This window comes from Leptonychotes weddellii, chromosome 12, assembly GCF_054177405.1.
Source record: "Leptonychotes weddellii isolate Sample4059 chromosome 12, ASM5417740v2, whole genome shotgun sequence".
Lineage (NCBI taxonomy): Eukaryota > Metazoa > Chordata > Mammalia > Carnivora > Phocidae > Leptonychotes > Leptonychotes weddellii.
Window position 1 is genome coordinate 11,121,137 of NC_138380.1, and position 21,303 is coordinate 11,142,439.

Sequence of the window (21,303 nt, forward strand, 5' to 3'; positions counted from 1 at the left end):
GGGGATTGGTTAGCCCGGTGATGGGTATTAAGGAGGGCACATATTGCATGGAGCACTGGATGCTATACGCAAACAATGAATCATGGATCACTACATCAAAAACTAACGATGTAATGGATGGTAACTAACATAATAAAATAAAATAAAATAAAATTTTTAAAAATTTTTAAAAATTAAAAAATAAAGTTAAATGGCAATGTGCTCGAGCTATAGCTACCACACTGTGTGTTTCATACACAGACACTGCCCTGGCACCCACCCTTCATTTCAGAGAGTTCCTCTTCTTAACAAAGAGTTTTAAACATCCCTCCCTTTCCTGGATAGGCAGAGAATATAGGGAGGTGCAGGATATTGCTTATTAGAGAGCCTATAAGTAATCATATCTTGAAGAAATAAACTCTAAAAGTTTAAATTCTTGGTTAATAAGTATTTAGTGGCAGAGCATATTGGAAGCAGCAAAACTCCAAACCCACAACATTGCTAAAAACTCTGCCCAAAGAGGACTATGGGCAAGTGCCCAAACAAAGGAATATGGTATAGCGTAAGTTTGTTGCGTAAGGCAATAGAGACACAAAACTACAGTGTCTGAAAGAATGGAGATGTTTATTTCCCATGAACAGTCCTGCAGTTAAGGTGTAAACAGTTCAGAGCTGGTGTGGCAGCTCCACGGTGTCAGGAACTGTGAAGCCAACTAGGATGGATGATTTCTCCACTATCCCCAGGCAGGCACTTCATCTGCTGGTCCAAGATGGCCAATCATTCATCACACCCGGCATTCCAGAGCACAGGAAGAAGAAGAGGGAAAAGGGGAAGGGAGGGCACACCTGTTCTAGGGGCACTACCTAGAAATTGTACACATCACTTCTCCTCATACTCCATTGGCAGAACTTGATCACGTGGGACACCTACTTATAAGAGAAAGCTGTAAAATGTAATTCACTGCCAAAATTCTAGGTAGCTAAAAATTCTATTACTATGGAAGAGAAAGGAAAGAGAACAGATCCAGAGGGACCATGAGGCTTTCTGCTACTTGTTTAGAGTTCTTATGTCATGGTGCACATTTAACTGTCCTCACTAATCCTTCTTTCTCATAATCTTAAGATCCTAACATGATAAAAACCTAAGCATAAAATATTGACTTGGGTAATCCTTACTGAATAATGAATGCAGTCAAGATTCTGGTGTCCAGAATGGGAAAAATCAGGTAATTTGTAAAATTTGGAGATTTCTCATTTTTTTCTATTTTAATAAAGAGATTATTATTTTAATAAGATTATTTACTTTGAGATGTGTAGATGTTACATAAGTATTTTATAAATACAAAAACTGTATAAATATAAATTATTATCTCCAATTCCCATTCAAAAACTGATTAATATTCCATCTTCAGATTTCTGTTCCTGCTGTCTCACCTCCCCTTCCCTCAAAAAAAAGTGTTCCCCTGAAGAACTGTGCAGTGCCCATACAACTTAGTACATAAATTCATAAGCAGATGACATATATTCACCAAAAGTCTGATGCTCCCACTACCAAGCTACTGGACTGGTAAACTCTTGGCTTTCCCCTGAATTCCATATCACATGACAGGGTACAATCTTTTGTAAGGTTGTGTTCAGATTGTGTTAATTTCACTATTTGGCACTTGCCTTTTTTTTTTTTTAAGACTTTATTTATTTGAGAGAGAGCAAGACAGAGAGCATGCACAGAGGGAAAGGAAGAGGGAGAAGCACTCTGCTGAACACAGAGCCTGATGCGGGACTCGATCCCAGGACCCTGAGATCATGTCCTGAGCTAAAGGCAGATGCTTAACCAACTGAGCTACCCAGGTGCCCCACACACTTGCTTTTGACCTCAGGCTAGCTCCCTGGATTTTGAGATCCTTGGAAATCTCCTGGATTGGGCTTCTGTTAAACTAATCACTTCCTTCTACCCATTAACCCTGGCCCTTCCCTTCTTTCCAGAACAAACCTAGAAATTTAGTCCTAGAGTTTCTTGATAATAATAGCTCAGTGACTGTGACCCAGCAAGGTGAGGGTTCTTTTTCTGTACATCTGCCACAATATATACCTGTTCCCTTTCATTCTTTCTCTTTCTCCCCTTTTCTAAAACTTTTTCTTTTCTTCCATTGCTCTTTGCATCCTCTTACTGTTTGAAGCCAGTCGACTGCCTGCTGATGACGATTCACCCATTGCTAAGCCCTTACCCAGGGCTCCTCAGCTACACCTCAAAAATTTAACTAATGATGTGAACTATAATGTATTGCTTAATTTGGGGGAACTCCCCCTTATACTTCAGTAGCCCACGGGACAACGTGGTGACTTCCACTAGCCAGGGATGCAACACCCATGCAAACTACATGATAAGTAATGTCTTAAACAAGTTCTTTAGGGAAAAAAATGCCTAATATTTTAAATTTTTTTAATTGCAGAATAAGCTGAAATACAGACACTCAAAGGCCGAGGAGGTCAGATCAGCAATTACAAAAATGAATTCCATAGACCGAGAGGAAAACTGCTAACAGAGAAAACCCTGCTCCCAAACCATGAGGTGACTCCAGCCACTATTTACTATTGAAATTCTACTACTTGTTGAAACAAAGAATCTCCTTTGCTTTTGTTTTCAGTTTAGGATGTGTGAGAATAATGAGAACAGAATGTCCTGGAGGGTAAATGGTGGAAATAACCATGCAGATGGATCTGGCTCCCGAATCCATCCCAACAAAAGGGAAATAATGTAGCAGAGTAGCAACTGAATAGGAATATACAGGATGAGGAAATAGATCAGGAGCTTCATAGCACCCACATGAGCTTCAGTCTGGGGATTCCAAAAAATAGTGGCATTTTTCTGCATCTTCTGTATATGTGTCCTCAAGGAATGTATTAACAAGGAAGCAGAAGTCACATTAATGAAGAACTGGAGAAATGAGCACAAGACCAAAGAGATCACCAAAGACAAGACGCTCTTATTGATGTCACATCCTGTACCATTTCTCCCAGGCACAAATTCAGGAAAGCATGATGTCTGTCTGAGCACAACATACGGGAGAGTGGTGAAGGCAGAAATCAGCCCACAGGCTCGCAGCAGCCTGGGGATCTTTGGGGAAAGATTTCATTTCAGCAGGAGAAATACTGCGTGTTGGAAGTCCATAATCTTGATGCAGTACAAGGCATTGAGCAAGGTGACAAGCCATAGACTAATTTAGAGTCCAAAAACATCCAACACAACAGGAAAAAAGTAGATAAGTGCACTGACCTTTCCACATTTGGAGAGATGAAGAAGTAGATGATGTTGAGTAGAAACAGTCCCAGCATAAGAAACCTGGTGATGCCCAAGCTGAAGAGGATCCTATTAGAAGAGGAGATTCTGGGGCTTTTGAGCCAAGTCTGATAATTGGCCACTGCGATAAACAGATTCACAATGAGTCCTGCAAAATTCAAAACTGCTGAGACAATAATGGCAGAGAAAAAAGAATATCTGAAGCATCTTTCCTCACTAAGAACTTCTTTTTTTTTTTTTAAGATTTTATTTATTTATTTGACAGAGAAAGACACAGCGAGAGAGGGAACACAAACGGGGAGTGGGAAAGGGAGAAGCAGACTCCCTGCCGAGCAGGGAGCCCGATGCGGGACTCGATCCAGGGACTCCAGGATCATGACCTGAGCCGAAGGCAGTCGCTTAACCAACTGAGCCACCCAGGCGCCCCCTCACTAAGAACTTTGCAGCCATGGTTCGGACACTGGTAACAGGAGAAATACTGAGATGCGCAAGTAGGTGCCAGGACCCAGCCAGGAAGGACATTCCTTTTCTAATTGTCTCTAGTGTGGCAAATGAGCCATTAATGGTCTAAAAGCCAGCTGCTTTTCCTGAGATGCGAATCTTCCCAGGATTGCATTACTATTTCTTCATTCATATCCTGTTTTCCTTAGAAATGCCTTATTAAAATGGCCCCAGTGAACCTGGGAGTCCCCTCTGCCAAGAGAAGGACAGCTGGAGGGAAGAGTTATAGAATGCTCCATAGGACTTCAAATCCAAGTGACAGAACTCCAGTCCAGCAATGTCTCTGTCCCTGTTTCACAGGGAATGAAGCTTTTCTTTTCACACCAGAAGATGGTGGGAATTCCCAGGCTTCACTCCTACCCACCCACCCTCATCCACACATCCCTAGATTACTGAAATCCAGCTTCTCTCTCCCCTGTAACCTGTTGATATGTTGCAGCCCTATTTTCTCCATCTCTCATCTGGCCTTGCCAATGTTACTCTTTCATCCCTGAGCACACACAGTGATTCACAGTTGCAAACAGACCAAGTTCAAGGACTTCACACTTCCTCAAGAAAGCCTTTTCTCAATTAATTCCATCTATCAGGATGATTCCTTTACTTTGCATTCCCTCACCAGTCACATACATTTGTGCTATAATCATTTGCTGTGATATGCTTTGCTTGGAAAAAAATATCAGCCTCAGTGTCCTTGTCTCTTCAGGCTTCCAGGGAGAGGTCCTTGTTCCTTGGTTGCTGCTTGCCCCGCCTACATTCAGGGCTGAGTCAGTGCCTGTGTTTTGCTCCCACTGACCACAACCTGGGAGCTTTTAAGCAGTCCTCAAAGAGAGGGGAAATCTGGACTCTCACCTGCCCTCCCTGTAATCCCTTTTCGGTCTCCCTCTTCCCCCTCCCACCATCCCCTGGGGACCAGAAGGAGCAGGCTTTCGCTTAGATCATGTCCTCTTACACCACCAGCAACACTGTCATAAGACTAGAACTCCATGAGGCACATTCTCCGGGCTCAACCCCAATAAGCTAAAATGCCAGTAGCTGATATTTATTGTGTAGTTACTAAGCTTTAGTTGCTAAAATACTTTACATACATTGTCTTACTTAATCCACACACCAATCCTATGAGGTATTTTATAAAATCACCTATTTTATAGTGAAGGGAACTGAAGTCCAAGGAGGTTTAGTAACTTGCCAAAGATCATGCCTCTATTAAGTGATGAGGTCAGGATTTGAATCCAATGTGTTAGGCTCCAGAAATAATGCTCTTCGTCCCTATACTATACATTTTTCTAGCCCAGCAAAATGTAGAAACACCAGAAAATAACATACAGTGTCATCAGCAGTTGTTGGGAGTTTTTGAGGTCATTTTTGCTTTCTTAAAACTTTTTGCAGAATATCAACAGAATATCAGACTTTGTCTTCCACCCATCCCAAGGCAAGAAAATCACAAACACAACTCTAAGATCTAGACAGCTCTGTTCATCAACTTGGTAAATTTCAGGGACGTTATTTAAGGCAAAGGGCATTGGTAGACACTGAAACTGTTTAGAAATGTTGGAATGTATTTTGCGTTTTGTTTTTTTTTAGTTTTGTTGTTTATTTATTTTCATTTATGATCTTTCTACACCCAAACTGCAGCTCAATCTCATTAAGGATCAGGATCTGTGAACTCGGCCCGAGTTCAGAGAACACTAAAAATGAGAAGTAGGGGCCTCTGATGGAAAATTGGAAGGTCTCATGAGCTATTGTCATTAAGTTGCTGTTGATTCACGTGTTAATACACCAAAAGCAATATACCGCGATGCACTGAAGAAAACATATGTTTGAGAGAGGTGGCCTTGGGAACATAAGCTCTGGCATGCAATTGCACTCCAAATGCATGGACAATTCTCATGCCCATACTTTGACCTAAGGAACCTGCTCACAGTGTGGGAAAGCCATGCTCTGGCCCCTTGCTCATGAAACAACTAGATTTGAGAGTCTTAAGGGATTTTAGTAACTAAAACTAATTTACTGAACTAAAACAAAACAAACAAGATGGCCTCTCAGGGTTTCTCAAAACAGGGCCTGAGGTATTAGGTAATTCTTCCCCAGGTACTGGGGACTCATTGAAGAGCTGCCAGGGGGTACCTGGGTGGCTCAGTCAGTTAAGCCTCTGTCTTCAGCCCAGGTCATGATTCTGGGGTCCTAGGATTGAGCCTCATGTTGTCGTAGGGCTCCCTGTTCAGCAGGGAGCCTGCTTCTCCCTCTCCCTCTGCCCCTCGCCCTGCTCGTACTTTCTTTTTCTCTTTCTCAAATAAATAAATAAAATCTTTAAAAAAAAAAAAAAAAGAGTTGGCAGATTAGGTATTCCCCCTCTATTTAGAAGACCAGATCCTCTCCAAAATAGCCAAAACTTCCCAGCATTGTGCCTCTAGCAACAGATGAGAGACTCCTTTCCTCAGCAACTCACCCACTACCCAGACTCATGTCCCCACTCTCACCCCTAACTTTGATTAATGGCAGTCCACATGTGACTGATGTCATATAACAGAGTCCGATATTTTCCAGGAGCCACCTCCAAACTTCTCTGAAAGAAGAAACAGGAGCAGCTGGGGATACCACACATACGAATCTGATTTCCTTTACTCTCAGCGAAGGGAACTGTGCACTCAGCCAATTGGACTACCACAACACGCTCCCACTCTCTGTTTCCATCCACACTCCAGTGAAGTGACTAACAGTCCTAACTTCAGCCTGTTCATTGCACCGTATCTGAATCTGTTAGGTTAGGGTAGGATTTAATGGAGCCACAGTGGGAACAGAAGGGAGGGAGTCTTCAGAAGTTAGCCAAAGACACCAAGAACCAAAAAGCAGCTAAGCCAAAATCTCCAGTAAGATGTTACATTCAATTAAAAGAGAGAATTGAATGTTACATTCAGTTAAAAGAGAGAAAAACCCCCACACCTAAACTAGAAGGCAGAATCAGGAAGTCAGATTAAGAACTAAAGAACCAGAGGTCAGAGCTAAGCAGAGAAGTCGTCCAAGTGACAGAAAGTAGGAGCAAGTGCTCAAGAGTGGGTGACAATGAATTCAAGAGTGGGGATCTGGGTTAACAAAGCAGATGCCAATCAAGACAGCATGGATTTCCATAGTTACACTTCCCTGTGCTGGAAAGCAGCACAGATTTTTACTAATTACAAAAGTACCCTTTTCAGAATCCCTATATTGTAGTGAATTATGAATGAATATTAAACAATTATTTTAAGTTTCAACAGATACCTTTCTGAAAGAGAATTTTATGTCAGAATTAGGAATTTTCCTTTTTTTTATTATGTTCAATTAGCCAACATATAGCACATTAGTCTTTGATGCCACAGCTTCAAGAAGCAAGTATTAATTTGAAAACAAACAGTGCAGACCAAAAGACATTTATTCCTGTAACTTTAGAAATGAATACATAAATCCCAGAACAATCCCCAAATTAATTTCTGGTTACATATGACCAAATGCCAAGTAGTATGGGGATCCTTAATGCTATGTCAAAATATCACTCATTCCACAAAATAATAATAATAGCAATAATAGTTATTGTTTACTCCACCTGGGACTCTAAGCACTTTTCATCTGGTAACTCACTCGCTCCTTCCAGCAACCTTATCAACAACATACTATTACTATTCCCACTTTACAAATGAAGAAGGTGAAATAGAGAGAAGAGAAAAAACTTCCCCAAAGTCACCCAGTTCACAGGGGCCGGGGCTAGAACCCAGGTATCTGCCTTCAAGGCCCAGATTCACAGCCACAACGCTCTACACCTGACAGCCCATTAAGGACAGAAAGCTGGATTCAGATTTGCCACAGGACCTAACTGTATACATTCATGAGTCTGAGAATTCTTCATGATCGTAAGTAATAACATTCTCACTGACTTCTGACACTGTTCAGTGATAGGATATAAATCAATGCCTGTGTAACTGTATTAAAAGAAAATATATTGAACTTATAAAAACTGCTTATATTATTCTTTCATAAAACTCTCAAGTTTTCAAAGCTCATATGCATCTTGGTTAGTTTAAAAAACAAAAAACTGCTTGGACTTTTGCCCGATCTAAAAAATAAAAAATTACTTGGCAATTTACTTCAGCCAAACGATAAAGGAATGCCAGGACTACTGAAGTAAAATGACCACCACCAGACTGGACTGGAGCCTAATAGCCAAGGGTCTTGATTCTCATTCCCCGGCTTTTGTCCTCATACGGTGGATGTGTGGAAACTCATCTCCTGTGTGAACTGCTCCGGCTACACAATTCACTGATAGTCAGATACCAGCTTCATGGAGCGAGGGCTCTATAGAGTATGCTGGGGCACGTTGCCTCCTGAATCCCTAGTACCCTGTGAAGTCAGTGTCACCATCCGCATTTTAAAATGAGGGAAGAGAGGGGCACCTGGGTGGCTCAGATGTTAAGCGTCTGCCTTCGGCTCAGGTCATGGTCCCAGGGTCCTGGGATAGAGCCCCGCATCGGGCTCCCTGCTCCCCGGGAAGCCTGCTTCTCCCTCTCCCACTCCCCCTGCTTGTGTTCCCTCTCTCGCTGTGTCTTTCTCTGTCAAATAAATAAATAAAATCTTAAAAAAAAAATGCAACCTTTAAAAAAATAAAATAAAATGAGGGAAGAGAGGATCAGAGAGAAAATGAAAGTAACTCACCAAAGGCCAAAAGTCTTGGAAATGGACAGAACCAGAATTCAAACCCAGGTCTGTGGAACTGCAAAGCTTTTGCTCTTTCCCTCGGGCCCATTACACTGTTTTATTTACATCAGCTCATCACTGTCCCTACAAACTTGAAGTTAAAGCTAGGAATCAGCTCATTACATTGATAGCTATTAAAATACAACTCCACGTCTATACAGTGAGAGTGTTCTTACTATATTGACATTTTCCAGAGACTGTTTCACTCTCTCCAAAACCACCATACAAAGAGAAGCCATGAGACGTGTCCCCAGTGGGCCAAGGCAATGCAGTCGTGTCTCTCTCCTCCTGATGTCACAGAATGGGTGCCATGGAAGGGTCAGGAAAAGCCCTTAGCCTTGAGCCAGACCGAAGGACTCCCAGGCTCCCACCTGTGCCCTCGGTCACTCTATGGGGCAAAAGGTCCCTTGAATCCAGGCTTCCGATGGCCAGGCTCACACCACAGCATCTCCACAAATGTCTGCTTCAGCTTGTTGTTTCCCAGAATGAGAATGAATGAGTGGCTAGCAGGATAAAACACTGTAACTAACTACTTTTCCGATTATATTAACCATCTCAGATCCTGGTATGAAATAACTGGATGATGTAATCAAAAAGGCCAGAAAGTAAAGCAGGAAGAGAAAGAAGAAAGAGATGATGATTTTGATGGCTCTCTGGTGGGCCTCAGTGCTTGGATCTCTGGAGCTGACGCCACCTTGCTGCAGCTGCTGCATGTGTCTCCCCAGAGAAAGGATGAGCAGAAAGTAGGTGGCCAGAGACACAATTAGAGGAGGGAGGTTCCACAGAGTCACAAGAACATGGATCACTTTGTATTCATTTCTCTTCTTTCTAAAGTGCTCGGTCACATTCCCTGTGCCTTCGATCCCACTGAGAACAGAATAGATCTTAAGTTCCTGGATCAGAGATATGGCACGGACACACGATAAGAACAGGGCACCCAAAATCATGTGTATGACCACCCTGGAAACTCTCCACTTGAGCCAGAGGCATGTAGGATGGGAGAAACTGGCAATTTTCAGGCAATAGAGGACACTGAGACAGGTGGCAAGCCAAATGCTCAGGTGCTTTGTAGATGTCCAGAAAATATCAATAATCTGCATCACTATCCCTTCATCATGTATTTTGGACGAGAACACCATTAAAACACCATCAACCAAGAGAATCCACAGCAGAACGATCCTAGAGAGAGCCAGGTTAGTGACGATGAAGTCAGACAAAGAGACCGTCTTGTTCTTGAACCAGCTGCTGCCATTGCCCAGTACTATGAAACAATTCCCCAGCATCCCCAGAATGAACTCAGTGGCAAACAGAACCAGGAACATCCATTTCTCCAGCCCTGACATATCAGCTACCAGGTAGACCTGACCTTGTTCTTTCTGTTGATGGACAATCTCCTTGCTGACTTGAAATTTCTCTCTGTGAATCTGTCACTTCTACCTGTTGCTTCGCTGTACCTGTCTCTTATCTCTGCCCAATTTAGTCTGTTGTAGAGCACAGTTTAGTGAACCCTCTCTGGATCTTTCCGATTAGTCTGTCCTCTTCACAGATGGCATGGACTGTCACATTCCGTTTATGATCTAAACTCAGTAGCTCTTTGCCAAAATGCAAATGGAGTAGTATTCAATGTCACACAAAGAAGGAAGAGATCTGACTCACAAAGAAGGTGAGGATTTGCACCCAATTCCAAAGGGAGGGGGGTTCCGAGCCACCCAGGACAGAAAGGTGCATGACCAGAAGAGTCATACAGAATCACTCTGAAGAGTAAGAAGTCTTCTTCCTGGGAGGAGAATCAGGGACACACACAGAAAGGGGGAGATCAGAATTCCACCAGAAGGCACTATCAAAGTCACTCTGGAGGGAGGTTTAAGTGCATGAAACAGAGAAAGTTCAATGCCACTGGTGCTGGGTTAGAATTAAAAGGTGTGCCTCTTAGAGTATGCCTTACATGAGGGGGCTCCAAGTTCTACCCTAGTGAGCCATATCATGAGAAATTCTTAACTATTTGAGTATTTAAATGATAACAATAATGAATTATAGCCTATAAGCTCTTGTAGATTTTCAGAGTGCATGACCACTGTATCAATACGTCAACAGTAGTTCAGGCTGATAGAAATCACACACAGACAATCTCTTCAACCAAAGAAGCCTTATTTATGTAAAACAGTGCCTTACAAATTTTGACCATGGCCAACAGTAATACTTTTTATATGGTTTTATATATATCACCTATATATACATATTATGCTGGGAACACAAAGCATTCACAAAACAATTATTTCCCTTTTCTAGATGTGTGGCAGCCTGATATTTTCTATCCTGTTCTATTTCTTCCAATGCTGCTTGTATATTACAAACTTCATTTTACAACTTACGAATGAGTTGTGATAAATACTGTTTGAAAACACTGATCTGAAGGATGGAGAGAGAAATCAATGCCATCAAGATACAAAGCAGAGAGTTTAGCAACACTATCCAAATAATGGAGGGATATATTTTCAGGTCCCCTCAAAAGGACCTCACACAGTAGCGGATGACAAATCTCCAAAAACAATACATAGTCTCTGCTGGATACATGCCAAGAAGCCAGGTGAACCTCATCAGTCTTGGCATTATGTGGTATACAGTATGATTACAGAGCACTACCAAGAATACTTGGACATAAACACAGTCCTCCTTAATAATCACCCTCAGCTTTCTCGGGCTAACTTTACAACCTGGCCAAATGCTCCTGAACTCTGTGCTACAGAATTAGAATAAGGCAGTTCCCAACTGTCTCTGGCATTCTTTTAACAGGACCTTAGCCCAGGTGTAGGGCTGATCCCACAACCTACCACCGCCGCTGTTCAGTTTTTTTCTCACGGCCTCGGTTCTATAGATGTACATTTTTGTTCTTATGATACCTTTTACATCCCCTCATAAGAAGAAATACACTAAAAAGATTCCTCTACCCAAGTATAGAATTATCCAATGAGAAGAAACGTTAGAATACATAACATATGAGAATTCATTTCATGTACCACTTATTTCTGATCATACAGTTTTACAAGTCCTATTATTTTTACCCCTTCCAAAATTAGAATGTTTACCTTTTTATAAGTCATTACTGAGCAATTTAGGGTTAACAATAATTTTTCTTTCTCAGTTTTTATTCTTTCCCAGGACAGTGTTTCCATGCATACCACATTAGCTGGTGACCAGAGTTCAATTTCAGAGTTTAAAAGACATCGTTGGAAGAAAAAGAAAAGAAAAGACATTGTTGGATATCAGCATTATCACTGCTATTACGCTGATATGAATTATGAGCCCATAGTTATACCATTCCCCCTTCTTTTTTTTTTTTTAAAGATTTTATTTATTTATTTGAGACAGAGAGAATGAGAGAGAGAGCACATGAGAGGGGTAGGGTCAGAGGAAGAAGCAGACTCCCTGCCAAGCAGGGAGCCCGATGCGGGACTCGATCCCGGGACTCCAGGATCATGACCTGAGCCGAAGGCAGCCGCCCAACCAACTGAGCCACCCAGGTGCCCTCATTCCCCCTTCTTAATAAACACTACAACTATCATACTATGACTAATATCATAGCATTAGTAATGGCTGCTTCCAAAATGTACATTCACCATCCTCCACTGAAACAGCCACATATATTCAAGTCCAACTCTACAAAATGTGCATCTTTAAACATGGTTTGTTAGGGATCAATGCCAGAGCCATGGTACCTGATCCTTGGATCTTGCATCCCAGGCTGCAGACATCTAGAAAGACTACTGCTCTCAACCATTCTTCTGAGTAAAAGAACAAAGGAAGTATATCAGTCAGGGCGTCCACAGGAAGCAACTGGCACAAACTGGGTAATTCCAGAAGGGTGTTAAAGTGGAATTATTTACAAAAGTGTGGACAGAGGATGGGGAAACCATAAACAGCTAGCGCAGTGCCCCAGGGCTCAGAACAGTGAGGCACCACATCACTATACCACTCTGAGAAACAGAGGGCTATGTGGAGGGGACCTCCTGACAGTCGCTGAGATTTTTCAGTTGGGAGACCCCAAAGAGAGTGCGCTGAGAGAATAAACCTCAAAACACAGGCCAGCAGACCAACAAGACACTGCACTATCATCTTCCTCCCCTTCATTATTCTGGCACTTTCTCCACAGGCATCACATTCCAGGTCTTGGCATCATTCCTGCTCTAATACTAGCATGATAACTGTGTTGAAAAGCATCAGCCGGACACTCAGACTGACAACAAGACAAGTCACAAATAATATCCCTTTCTATCAACTGAGGTTCACTGATCTGCAGAATACAGAAGGAAATCAGCATAGCCGGATATATACAGCAGAGAGATTGACCTACAATGATAAGTGGAGTGCAGGCTTCTGGGTCCCTTAAAATCCTCACCTGGAGAGTGCACAATGGCAAGTTGTAAGTCGGAGTAAGTAGGCATTTCATCAGAGTCCTGAAGGCCCACCCTCAAGCCATATATGCATGTATACATTCTCTATGGCTAATTTGGATGTGTGCATCTTAGCAACCTTAGTCTTACACCACATACAACCCCACTACAGAACACCATAGCATATGGCCCACTCCAAATGAATATAGGCCTCATTTATCACCTTCAGTTCCATCCCCCAAACTGATAAAACTGTTTTACAAAAAGAGAACAAGAGTCTATTATCCAGATGCTTTCAATACCAAGCTACCATGCTAACACACCAGCTTCAGGCCCTATCCTGTCATAATGTTACCCAAAAATGTTCATCCAGTTTTTTCCTACCAAACACTGGGGACAGGGACATTCCTCCAGGATTTCTCTATCCTGCACACACCTTGCTGAGTGTGCTAAGTATCCAAGGCCCTGACCACCCTTGACCGGGGCCATTTCGTGACGCGAGCAACCAGAAAGGAGGAGGTAATGTGCCCCTCCAGGACAAAAAGCAGGCTTGTTTACTGCTAGCTATAAAAGCTGCATGTTCTCCAAGCTCAGTGTATCTCTCCATGATGAAATCCATCTGGGCCCTGTGCATTGCCCCTAGGGACTCTCGGGACAAAGGGAACTGATGCAAACATGCTGGTGTTCATGCTGCTTGCTGTGCGGCCAAGAATATGATCACTTTTCTCTGATCCAGAGGTTTCATGTCTTCTGCCAGCTTCCACGAAACAGTAACAGGCTAACTCACTAGCTTGTCAACAGGGTAAAATCAAATCCCAAATCCACCGCCAACCTCAATTTGATCACCATGGCTCTCAATAGCCTATTCTAGTTATTATTTTCTCCCTCAAACCCATAACCCCCGCCTATACTCTGCTCTATACTGTGGGGCCTGGAATTCTATAAACCATTTCCCAGACACCCTCTCCAGATGCTTTGCTGTTGGTAGCTGCCAATATGAAAACTGGCAGATGAGCAGGAAGGAGAAAGAAAAATCCTGCTTCTCACTCCAACAGGGTGTCACTTGGTGGCAGTTCCTTTGACTAGGGAAAGATTGATGATTGCAGACTCCGGGAACCTGGATAAAACCATCTATACCGTGTTTCCACCCTGGCCAGGTAGAGCCTCTTTAGCACACCAGAAACACCTGAAATCACTTCCCTAGTAATCCAGCAACAGGTGCACACTCAGAGGCTCCAGCCCAGGGATGTTATCAGCTTCTGTTCTCTGGGTATAACCCATTCCTTTTTTGCTCTGGCAGTACCCTTCTCTCTCTTCCCACACTTTTGTAAACAATCCCTTCCATTAAATTCCCTCTGTCTGAAATAGCTATTCTGGATCCCGCTTTCCTGACTGGACTCTGAACGACACACAGTCCTTCCACCTACTTTTGGTTTGAAGTTTCAGTTGTTTCCTAATTTCAAAAAAGATATAAGACACATCTCTGCTTCGCATTCTCCTTGGGGTTCTGGGGTTATTTTCAAGAGGAAAAAGAAACTCATTTAACTTATAATGCCATTTTCATATTGCAACTCCTGCCAGTAAGTTTTTTTTTTAATTTTTATTTATTTATTTGACAGAGAGAGACACAGCGAAAGAGGGAACACAAGCAGGGGGAGAGGGAGAGGGAGAAGCAGACTCCCAGCTGAGCAGGGAGCCCGATGTGGGGCTCGATCCCAGGACCCTGGGATCATGACCCGAGCCGAAGGCAGACGCTTAATGACTGAGCCACCCAGGTGCCCTCAGTAAGTTTTTAATACATATTATTTTCATTATTTTAAATCATCCTATGTTGGTAAGTCCAAAATGCACACCTTCATGCCATACCACTCTTCTGAGCTCTATACTCCCATATCCACCTACCTACCTAACTTCTTTACTTGGCTCTATCACGGACATCCCAAATTTAACATGTCCAAAATAAAACTCTCAATTTATTCTCATTTTAAAAGAACTCTCTCTTACCCCCAATCTTCCCTATTTCAGCAAATGGCAACATCATCCATCCAGTTGCTCAAATCAAGCACCACCTAAGAATTAACTTGATTCTTTCCTATAACCCCACATCAACTTATCAATGACTTCTCCATTTTAATCACAAAACATATCCTGAACTTTCCATTTTCACTGCCTTCATCCTGGTCCAAGTTACCATGATCTCTCATCTGAACTACTCAGTGGCCCCCTAACTCATTCTCTACTTCTAATCTTTTTTTTTCTGTAACAGATTCTCCATATAGCCACAAGAATGACCTTAAAATGTATATTAGATCATATCACTCCAGTACTTAAAACACTTCAATGGCCTTGCAGTGCAACTACAAAATGTAAACTCCTTATACTATATACTAAGAATCTCTTCTGCATGTCCTCTTGCATGCACCAGGATTCAAGATAAATTTTATATCACATGATCTGAGTTAAGAACAGGCTTTATTGGAGTAAGAGAAAACTCATATCAACAACAGAAATAAAAGCATGGCTCCCCTTCATCCTCCTTCATCCACACACAGGTTAACCAGAGCACTGTTCGGTGAGCAGTGCACTTCTGTATGCCAATGGAAGTGCCTCACCCTCCCTAGTGCTCTCACTTGTGAAAGCAACTTCGTCAGTACTAAAACAGTCTTAGGTGCCAGAAAATCTGAATTATTATAGGAGTTACCTGAGAAGACCAGATGACCAATACCTGGGGACCTTGGAACCCACAGGATGTTATATAGTTCACACTGGTATTAGAGTCAACAGTTCTGTGGTAACTGAGCTTATGTAAGCACTTACTGGTGGGAGAAGTGAAAGAAACCCTCTTTTCCCAGCTAGTTTATTCTCCGGACAACCTAGTTTGAACTGGGGTTATTTTCAGACAACTTTTCTCATTGCAATATAAATTTCCTACTAAAAGAATGATCAGGGGCACCTGGGTGGCTCAGTCAGTTAAGCGTCTGCCTTCGGCTCAGGTCATGATCCCAGGGTCCTGGGATCAAGCCCCACATCAGTCTCCCTGCTCAGCCTGTCATGCCAAGTAATTATTAATAATGCCCCTTTTCGGTGTTTTACTCACTAAACACTCAGGCCCTAGGCTCAGACCTTAGCACGTAACAGAACCTCAATAAATACATACTGAATAAACAAATTTCCTTTTTTAAAAAAGATTTGAGAGAATACGCACATGGGGGGGGGAGGGCAGAGGGAGAGAGAATCTCAAGCAGACTCCCAGCTGAGTGTGGAGCCCAAGACAAGGTGGGGCTCCATCTCACAACCCAGAGATCAAGACCTGAGCCAAAATCAAGAGACACTTAGTGGACTGAGCTACCCAGATGCCCCGAATAAACAAATTTTCTAAAGGAAGCTTGATTTTTGTTTTTAGCTCAAGTTTCAGATTCATTTTTTAACTGATACTGACTCAATATTATGTTTCTAAGAATTATTGTTTCTGGAATAGTTGTAATCCATTTACACATCTGTATGCCACGGTGTGAACATTTATTTACCCATTCTCTGTTGATGAACCTTTGGGTAGTTTCCTTTGGGTTCTTAGTTGTACTATTATTACATCATTGCTAAGAACACTCTTGGACCTGTTTCTTAGGCCATATGGGCAAGAGCTTCCTATTGGCTGTACCTTAAAGATGGAATAACTAGATGAAATTTCAACATCACTGGTTAATGCCAAAACATTTTCTCAAAAGGAGGTGCCAATTTACACTCTCCCCACCAGTGCGTAAGTTTCCACTGGTATACAACATCCTCCTTCACACTTTGTTCTATCAAATGTGTTGAAATTTGCTAGTGTGGAGGGCTTAAAATGAAATCTCATTGCAGTTTCTGGTTTGCATTTCCTTATTATTAATGAAGTAAACCACTTTTTCATAGATCAATGGATTATTTGTATTTCACAGCCTCTATGTCTTTGCCCATTTTTCTACTAAGCTGTTGTTTCCTTTTTGCTTTGTAGGCCTTCAGATATTCTAGATTGTATTTTTATTGCTTTGTAATCCTTTATATATTCTAGACTGTATTTCAGTTATACTATTGCAAATATCTTCTCTCCCAGTTTGTGACTTGTCATTTTGCTTTCTTTATGGTGACTTTCAATAAACAAAGGTTATTTTTAACAGTTAAATGTATCCCTCCTTTCTATCTTTACATTTGTTTTAAAAAGAAACTTCCATGCCACCAGATCATACAGACACTCATATTTTCTTCCAAAATTTTTAACGTTTTGCCTTTCACAAGTCTTTAAATAACCAAGAACTGATCTTGGCATAAGTTGTAAGGTAGAGATCTGATTTCATTTTTTTTCTGTATGAATAACAAATCTCCCTAGCATACTTCATTGAAAAAATCTATACCCACTGATCTATGCCACTTTCATCGTTTATCATATCCACCTATACATGGTTTGCTTCTGGGTTCTCTATTCTATACCATTGTTCTGTTTATTCCTGCATCCATAGTACAGTTCTGTTATCACTATAGCTTTAATAAAAAGTCTTGCCAACTGGCAAAGTCAGTCCCCCATCTCCTCTTTAGGAGTTGTCGTCTGATCTTAGACCTTTGCTTACCAACGCATTTTTAGAATCAACTTGTCCAGTTGCCCAAAAAAACTTCTGGGAATTTTTATTTGATCTGTAATACCAATTTGGGGAGATGGTTTACCAATACATTCAGTCTTTTAATGTATTTCAATAAGGTTTTATGTTCTCCATAGAGACCACGCATTTGGAAGACTCCTTTCATTTTCTGACACTCTTGTATACGGCATCTTTGCTGTTGTTTGCAATTGACTTTTGTATACTGACCTTATTTCCAGCAACTTTTAATTATTCATCTACAGATTCTTTTCTGGTTTCTATGTAATCACAGCATGTGTAACTTTCTTCCTTTCCATCTTAATAATTCTTTTTCTTTCCTTCCCAACTATGCTTGCTAAAGCCTCAGTGCAAGTAAGTTGTCAAAGAGAAGTAGTGATAAGACATCCTTTCCTGTTGAAGAGAAATGCTCTTCTAATTCCAAGACTGTTTGAGCCACATCCTTTGACACATACCCTTTGTTTTTATGTGCAAACCACAATGTCAAGATTAGCATGTCATCAGGGAACTCCCTTTCTTCAGTGTGTTTCCTACTTACTGCTCTGGTTTCAGCTTAGTTTAGAACTTATCACTTGGGGAAGTCCCTTTCTTCCTACAAGCCCAATGCTACAGATTGAACTGTGTCCACTCAAAATTCACATATAGAAACCCTAAATCCCCAATGTGACTGTATTTTGAGATAGGACCTTTAGGACAATTAAGTGAAATGAGGTCATAAGGGTGGGGCCCTGACACAACAGGATTAGAGTCCTTATAAGAGACACCAAGAGCTCACTCGCTCTCTGCCAGCAAAAATAGGTCATGTGAACACACAGCGAGATGGTGGCCGCTTACAAGCCAGGAACACAGACCTCACAAGAGACCAACCATGCTGGCACCCTGATCTTGGACTTCTAGCCTCCAGAATTGCAACAAAATGTCTGCTGTTTAAATCACCCAGTCTCTGGTATTTTGTTAAGCCCAAACTAAGATACCCAAGGATATGATAAAAACTATGTCATACTTAGCATCTGGTTATTTTGCAGTGGGACACCTCCTCACTCCAGATTATGTAGTGCGCTATACTACCAGGAGAAGCATAAGGGTGCTACTTCTGTTCTTAAGCACTACTTTATTTAACAAGGGACTGCTAATTAAGGGTCCTCATTAGAGGCTTCAAGGAAAATTAAGTAATATTTATTTAATGAAAAACTATTATTTATATACTTATATTTACTCTTTTTAAGGCTAACTGCTAAGGTTTTATGCACATTGTATGTCCCAGTCCCTCCCCAAATTTAGAATGAGACATAGGTTACAATTCTGAAGGACTGTGACAATAGAGGTAAGATTTTACTTCTGCTAGCAGTGGAAGGTCTTAGAAGAGAAAGAATTAGAGTAATGAATTCACTGTGTATATGGAGATAAAGAATGTGTGAATTAGTAAGAATGAGGTTTAACTGCAAAGCACAAATAAGTGGTTTAAACAAGGTAGAGATTTATTTGTGTCTCCCAAAGAAATCCAGAGATACACCGTCCAGGACTGGTATGGTGGTTCCACATGGTCATCGCAGATCCCAGCTTCTTCTGTCTTCCATCCTGAAGATCATCTCATGGTCCAAGATGGCTGCTGGAGATTCAGCCATCATGTCCACATTTCAGACAAGAAAAAGCCAGGTGAGGGTCTGGAGAAGCACAAAGGATGAGCCTCCCAACAGAGTTAATCATTTAAGGAGCTTTCCTGGAAGCACCACCAAATGACTTCTGCTTACACCCCCTTAGCCAATGTTAACTGCAAAGGAGAATAGAAATGCAGTATTTCAGCTGTGCACACTGTCACCCCTAATTAAATATGGACTCTGTAAATTAATGGGTTCAGTGGAAAGGAAAATGGATATTGGGTAGTGAATTAATCATGTTTCCGTATTTTTTGATGCTTGACATCTTGGGGCCTGGCAGACCCTGGGAAGAACTAAACCCCTTCCCAACATTACCTAATTCCTAGAAATAGTAAATACTTGCCCATGAACATGTCTTTAATACACAAACCAACCAATCCTGATTCCACACCCACCATTAGCCTCCTTTTATCAGGCTCCTGCAGTCCAGAACACTATTCCTCTGCCCAAAATCCCCAGGTACCTGACAACTAGGGACCACCCCTATTGCCCAAAGCCTGGTAAAAATTATTCTGTCCCACAAAAACCACAATAAAAGCTCTGTTGAACATTTTCCCCTCATTCCTTCTGCCTTCTGGCCTACCCTGGTGCTCCTCCATGTGGTGGCATGAGAACTCCTCTTGAAAACTATAATAATAAATTCTTCTTTCAAGACAGTTGTCTTCATGTCTATCATCTTGCCACACCTGATTAATACAAATCCCTGCTACCTTGTAAAACAGGTAAGCAACTGGAAATCTTTCCCGTAATATGGTTTTCCACAACAGAAAGCCGGAATCCTGACAACATTTGTTATGTTCTCTCACAAAATGTGCTTCCAAAGTGTTTGGCATAAGAAAAAAAAAAAGTCACTCTTATCTTGACTTCTCTTCTGAGCTCCACTCATTAATATCAAATATAAGCTAGAAAATCTATGATTAAACTATGTTCAAAATTACTCCTGATCTATCCTCTTCTCAAATCGGCTCCCACATTCACGTTCCTTAGTCTCAGAAACAAAATATCCACACAGCTGCCCAAGCAGCTTCAGAATTCTCTCGTAATGGCCTTTTCTCTTACCACCAGCACCTACTCGGTCCCCAGCGCACCCTGGGCAGGAGTTACGTGTTCTTCTTCTACTCTGTATCCCTTACCCGGAGCCCATAACGGGATCTGGCACATAACTGTTGCACAGTGAACAAAACAGGAAGACCACATTCTCTCGTGTTACCTACAATCCCCACTCTGCTAACCTTTCTAGGCTCCTTCAGCTGCTTCCTAACTGCCTGCAGGCTTCCCCCCTTCTAGCCCTTCACAGGTCTTTCCATTCTTTCTAAAGCACAGTTCTGATACATCCATTTTAAAACATGTGGCTCCCCACTGTCGAAGTCCTCTGTAAGCTTTCAAGGCCTTTTATGATCCAGCCCCAACCCCTTTTTTCATGTTTTATCTTTCACTGATCCATATACTTTCATGTTTCTGGACCTTCGTTCATGCTGTTGCCCCTGCTGAAAACTAACCTAACTATTCTCATCTGTGCCCACAGGACTTTATTTCTACCATTACTAGAGTGCTCCTCACACAGTAGCACACTTTGTACATGGGCTCCTGCTTCTGTCCTCCCCACCCAGCCCCCATCATCCTAGATTGTGAGCTCCTTCAATGCAGGAGCGCTGTTCTGTTTATCCCTATTTTAGGCCTGCATGCACGCATGGTACAAAGTAGGTGCCCAACTGACTTTTGAGTTTAAAAAGATGCCCAGATTAACCTTAAATAGCCATGGAAGATTAAAAGCAAAAAAAAAGCAAACAAAAAAACACAACGTGGACTATGTTCTCAGTAACCCATGGACACTAACAACAACAACAAAGGCCAAGTACAACAACCTAATCTAAAGTTAGTAAGTATCCTATGAGACTTGGGGAGATGGGCATGGGGACCAAAAGAGATATGCCTTGTTTAAAATAACTACAGGAGTAATAACGGCCAGTGTGTATGAGCACTTGATTCAGTTAATATGTGCTAAGTAAATTATATGCATTATTTATTCCCCACAGCAGGCCTATAATGTAGGACTACTATTTTCCCTGTTTTATTCACAGAAAAACAAAACGACAAAAAAAACCCACAGCAGGGAAAGTTAAGAAA

The 21,303-nt window shown here is 41.7% G+C and overlaps 3 protein-coding genes across 14 annotated transcripts in view; all 3 read right to left on the reverse strand.

The window, feature by feature from the left end:
- Positions 1–1,536: 1,536 nt before the first annotated feature.
- On the reverse strand, positions 1,537–3,506 carry TAS2R4 (taste 2 receptor member 4; the record flags this gene model as incomplete). Its single annotated transcript, XM_081800900.1, is given in 3 exon segments — positions 1,537–2,757; positions 2,760–3,195; positions 3,198–3,506. Coding segments are annotated over 3 exon segments (921 nt in total), but the record flags the coding sequence as incomplete, so codon positions are not given.
- Positions 3,507–8,451: 4,945 nt separating this feature from the next.
- On the reverse strand, positions 8,452–11,783 carry TAS2R3 (taste 2 receptor member 3). Its single transcript, XM_081799672.1, is given in 2 exon segments — positions 8,452–9,025; positions 9,027–11,783. Coding segments are annotated over 2 exon segments (954 nt in total). The 5' UTR covers positions 9,843–11,783; the 3' UTR covers positions 8,452–8,887.
- A 7,192-nt stretch (positions 11,784–18,975) lies between these two features.
- Positions 18,976–21,303, reverse strand: part of SSBP1 (single stranded DNA binding protein 1) — a 13,319-nt gene continuing 10,991 nt past the window's right edge. For 10 of the 12 annotated variants that reach the window (XM_031021138.2, XM_081799973.1, XM_031021137.2 and 7 more), the window contains one exon: positions 18,976–19,127. In XM_031021138.2, the coding sequence (XP_030876998.1) occupies positions 19,063–19,127 (65 nt within the window). In that variant the 3' untranslated portion in view covers positions 18,976–19,062. The other 2 variants (XM_031021143.2, XM_031021144.2) reach the window with 2 other exon arrangements.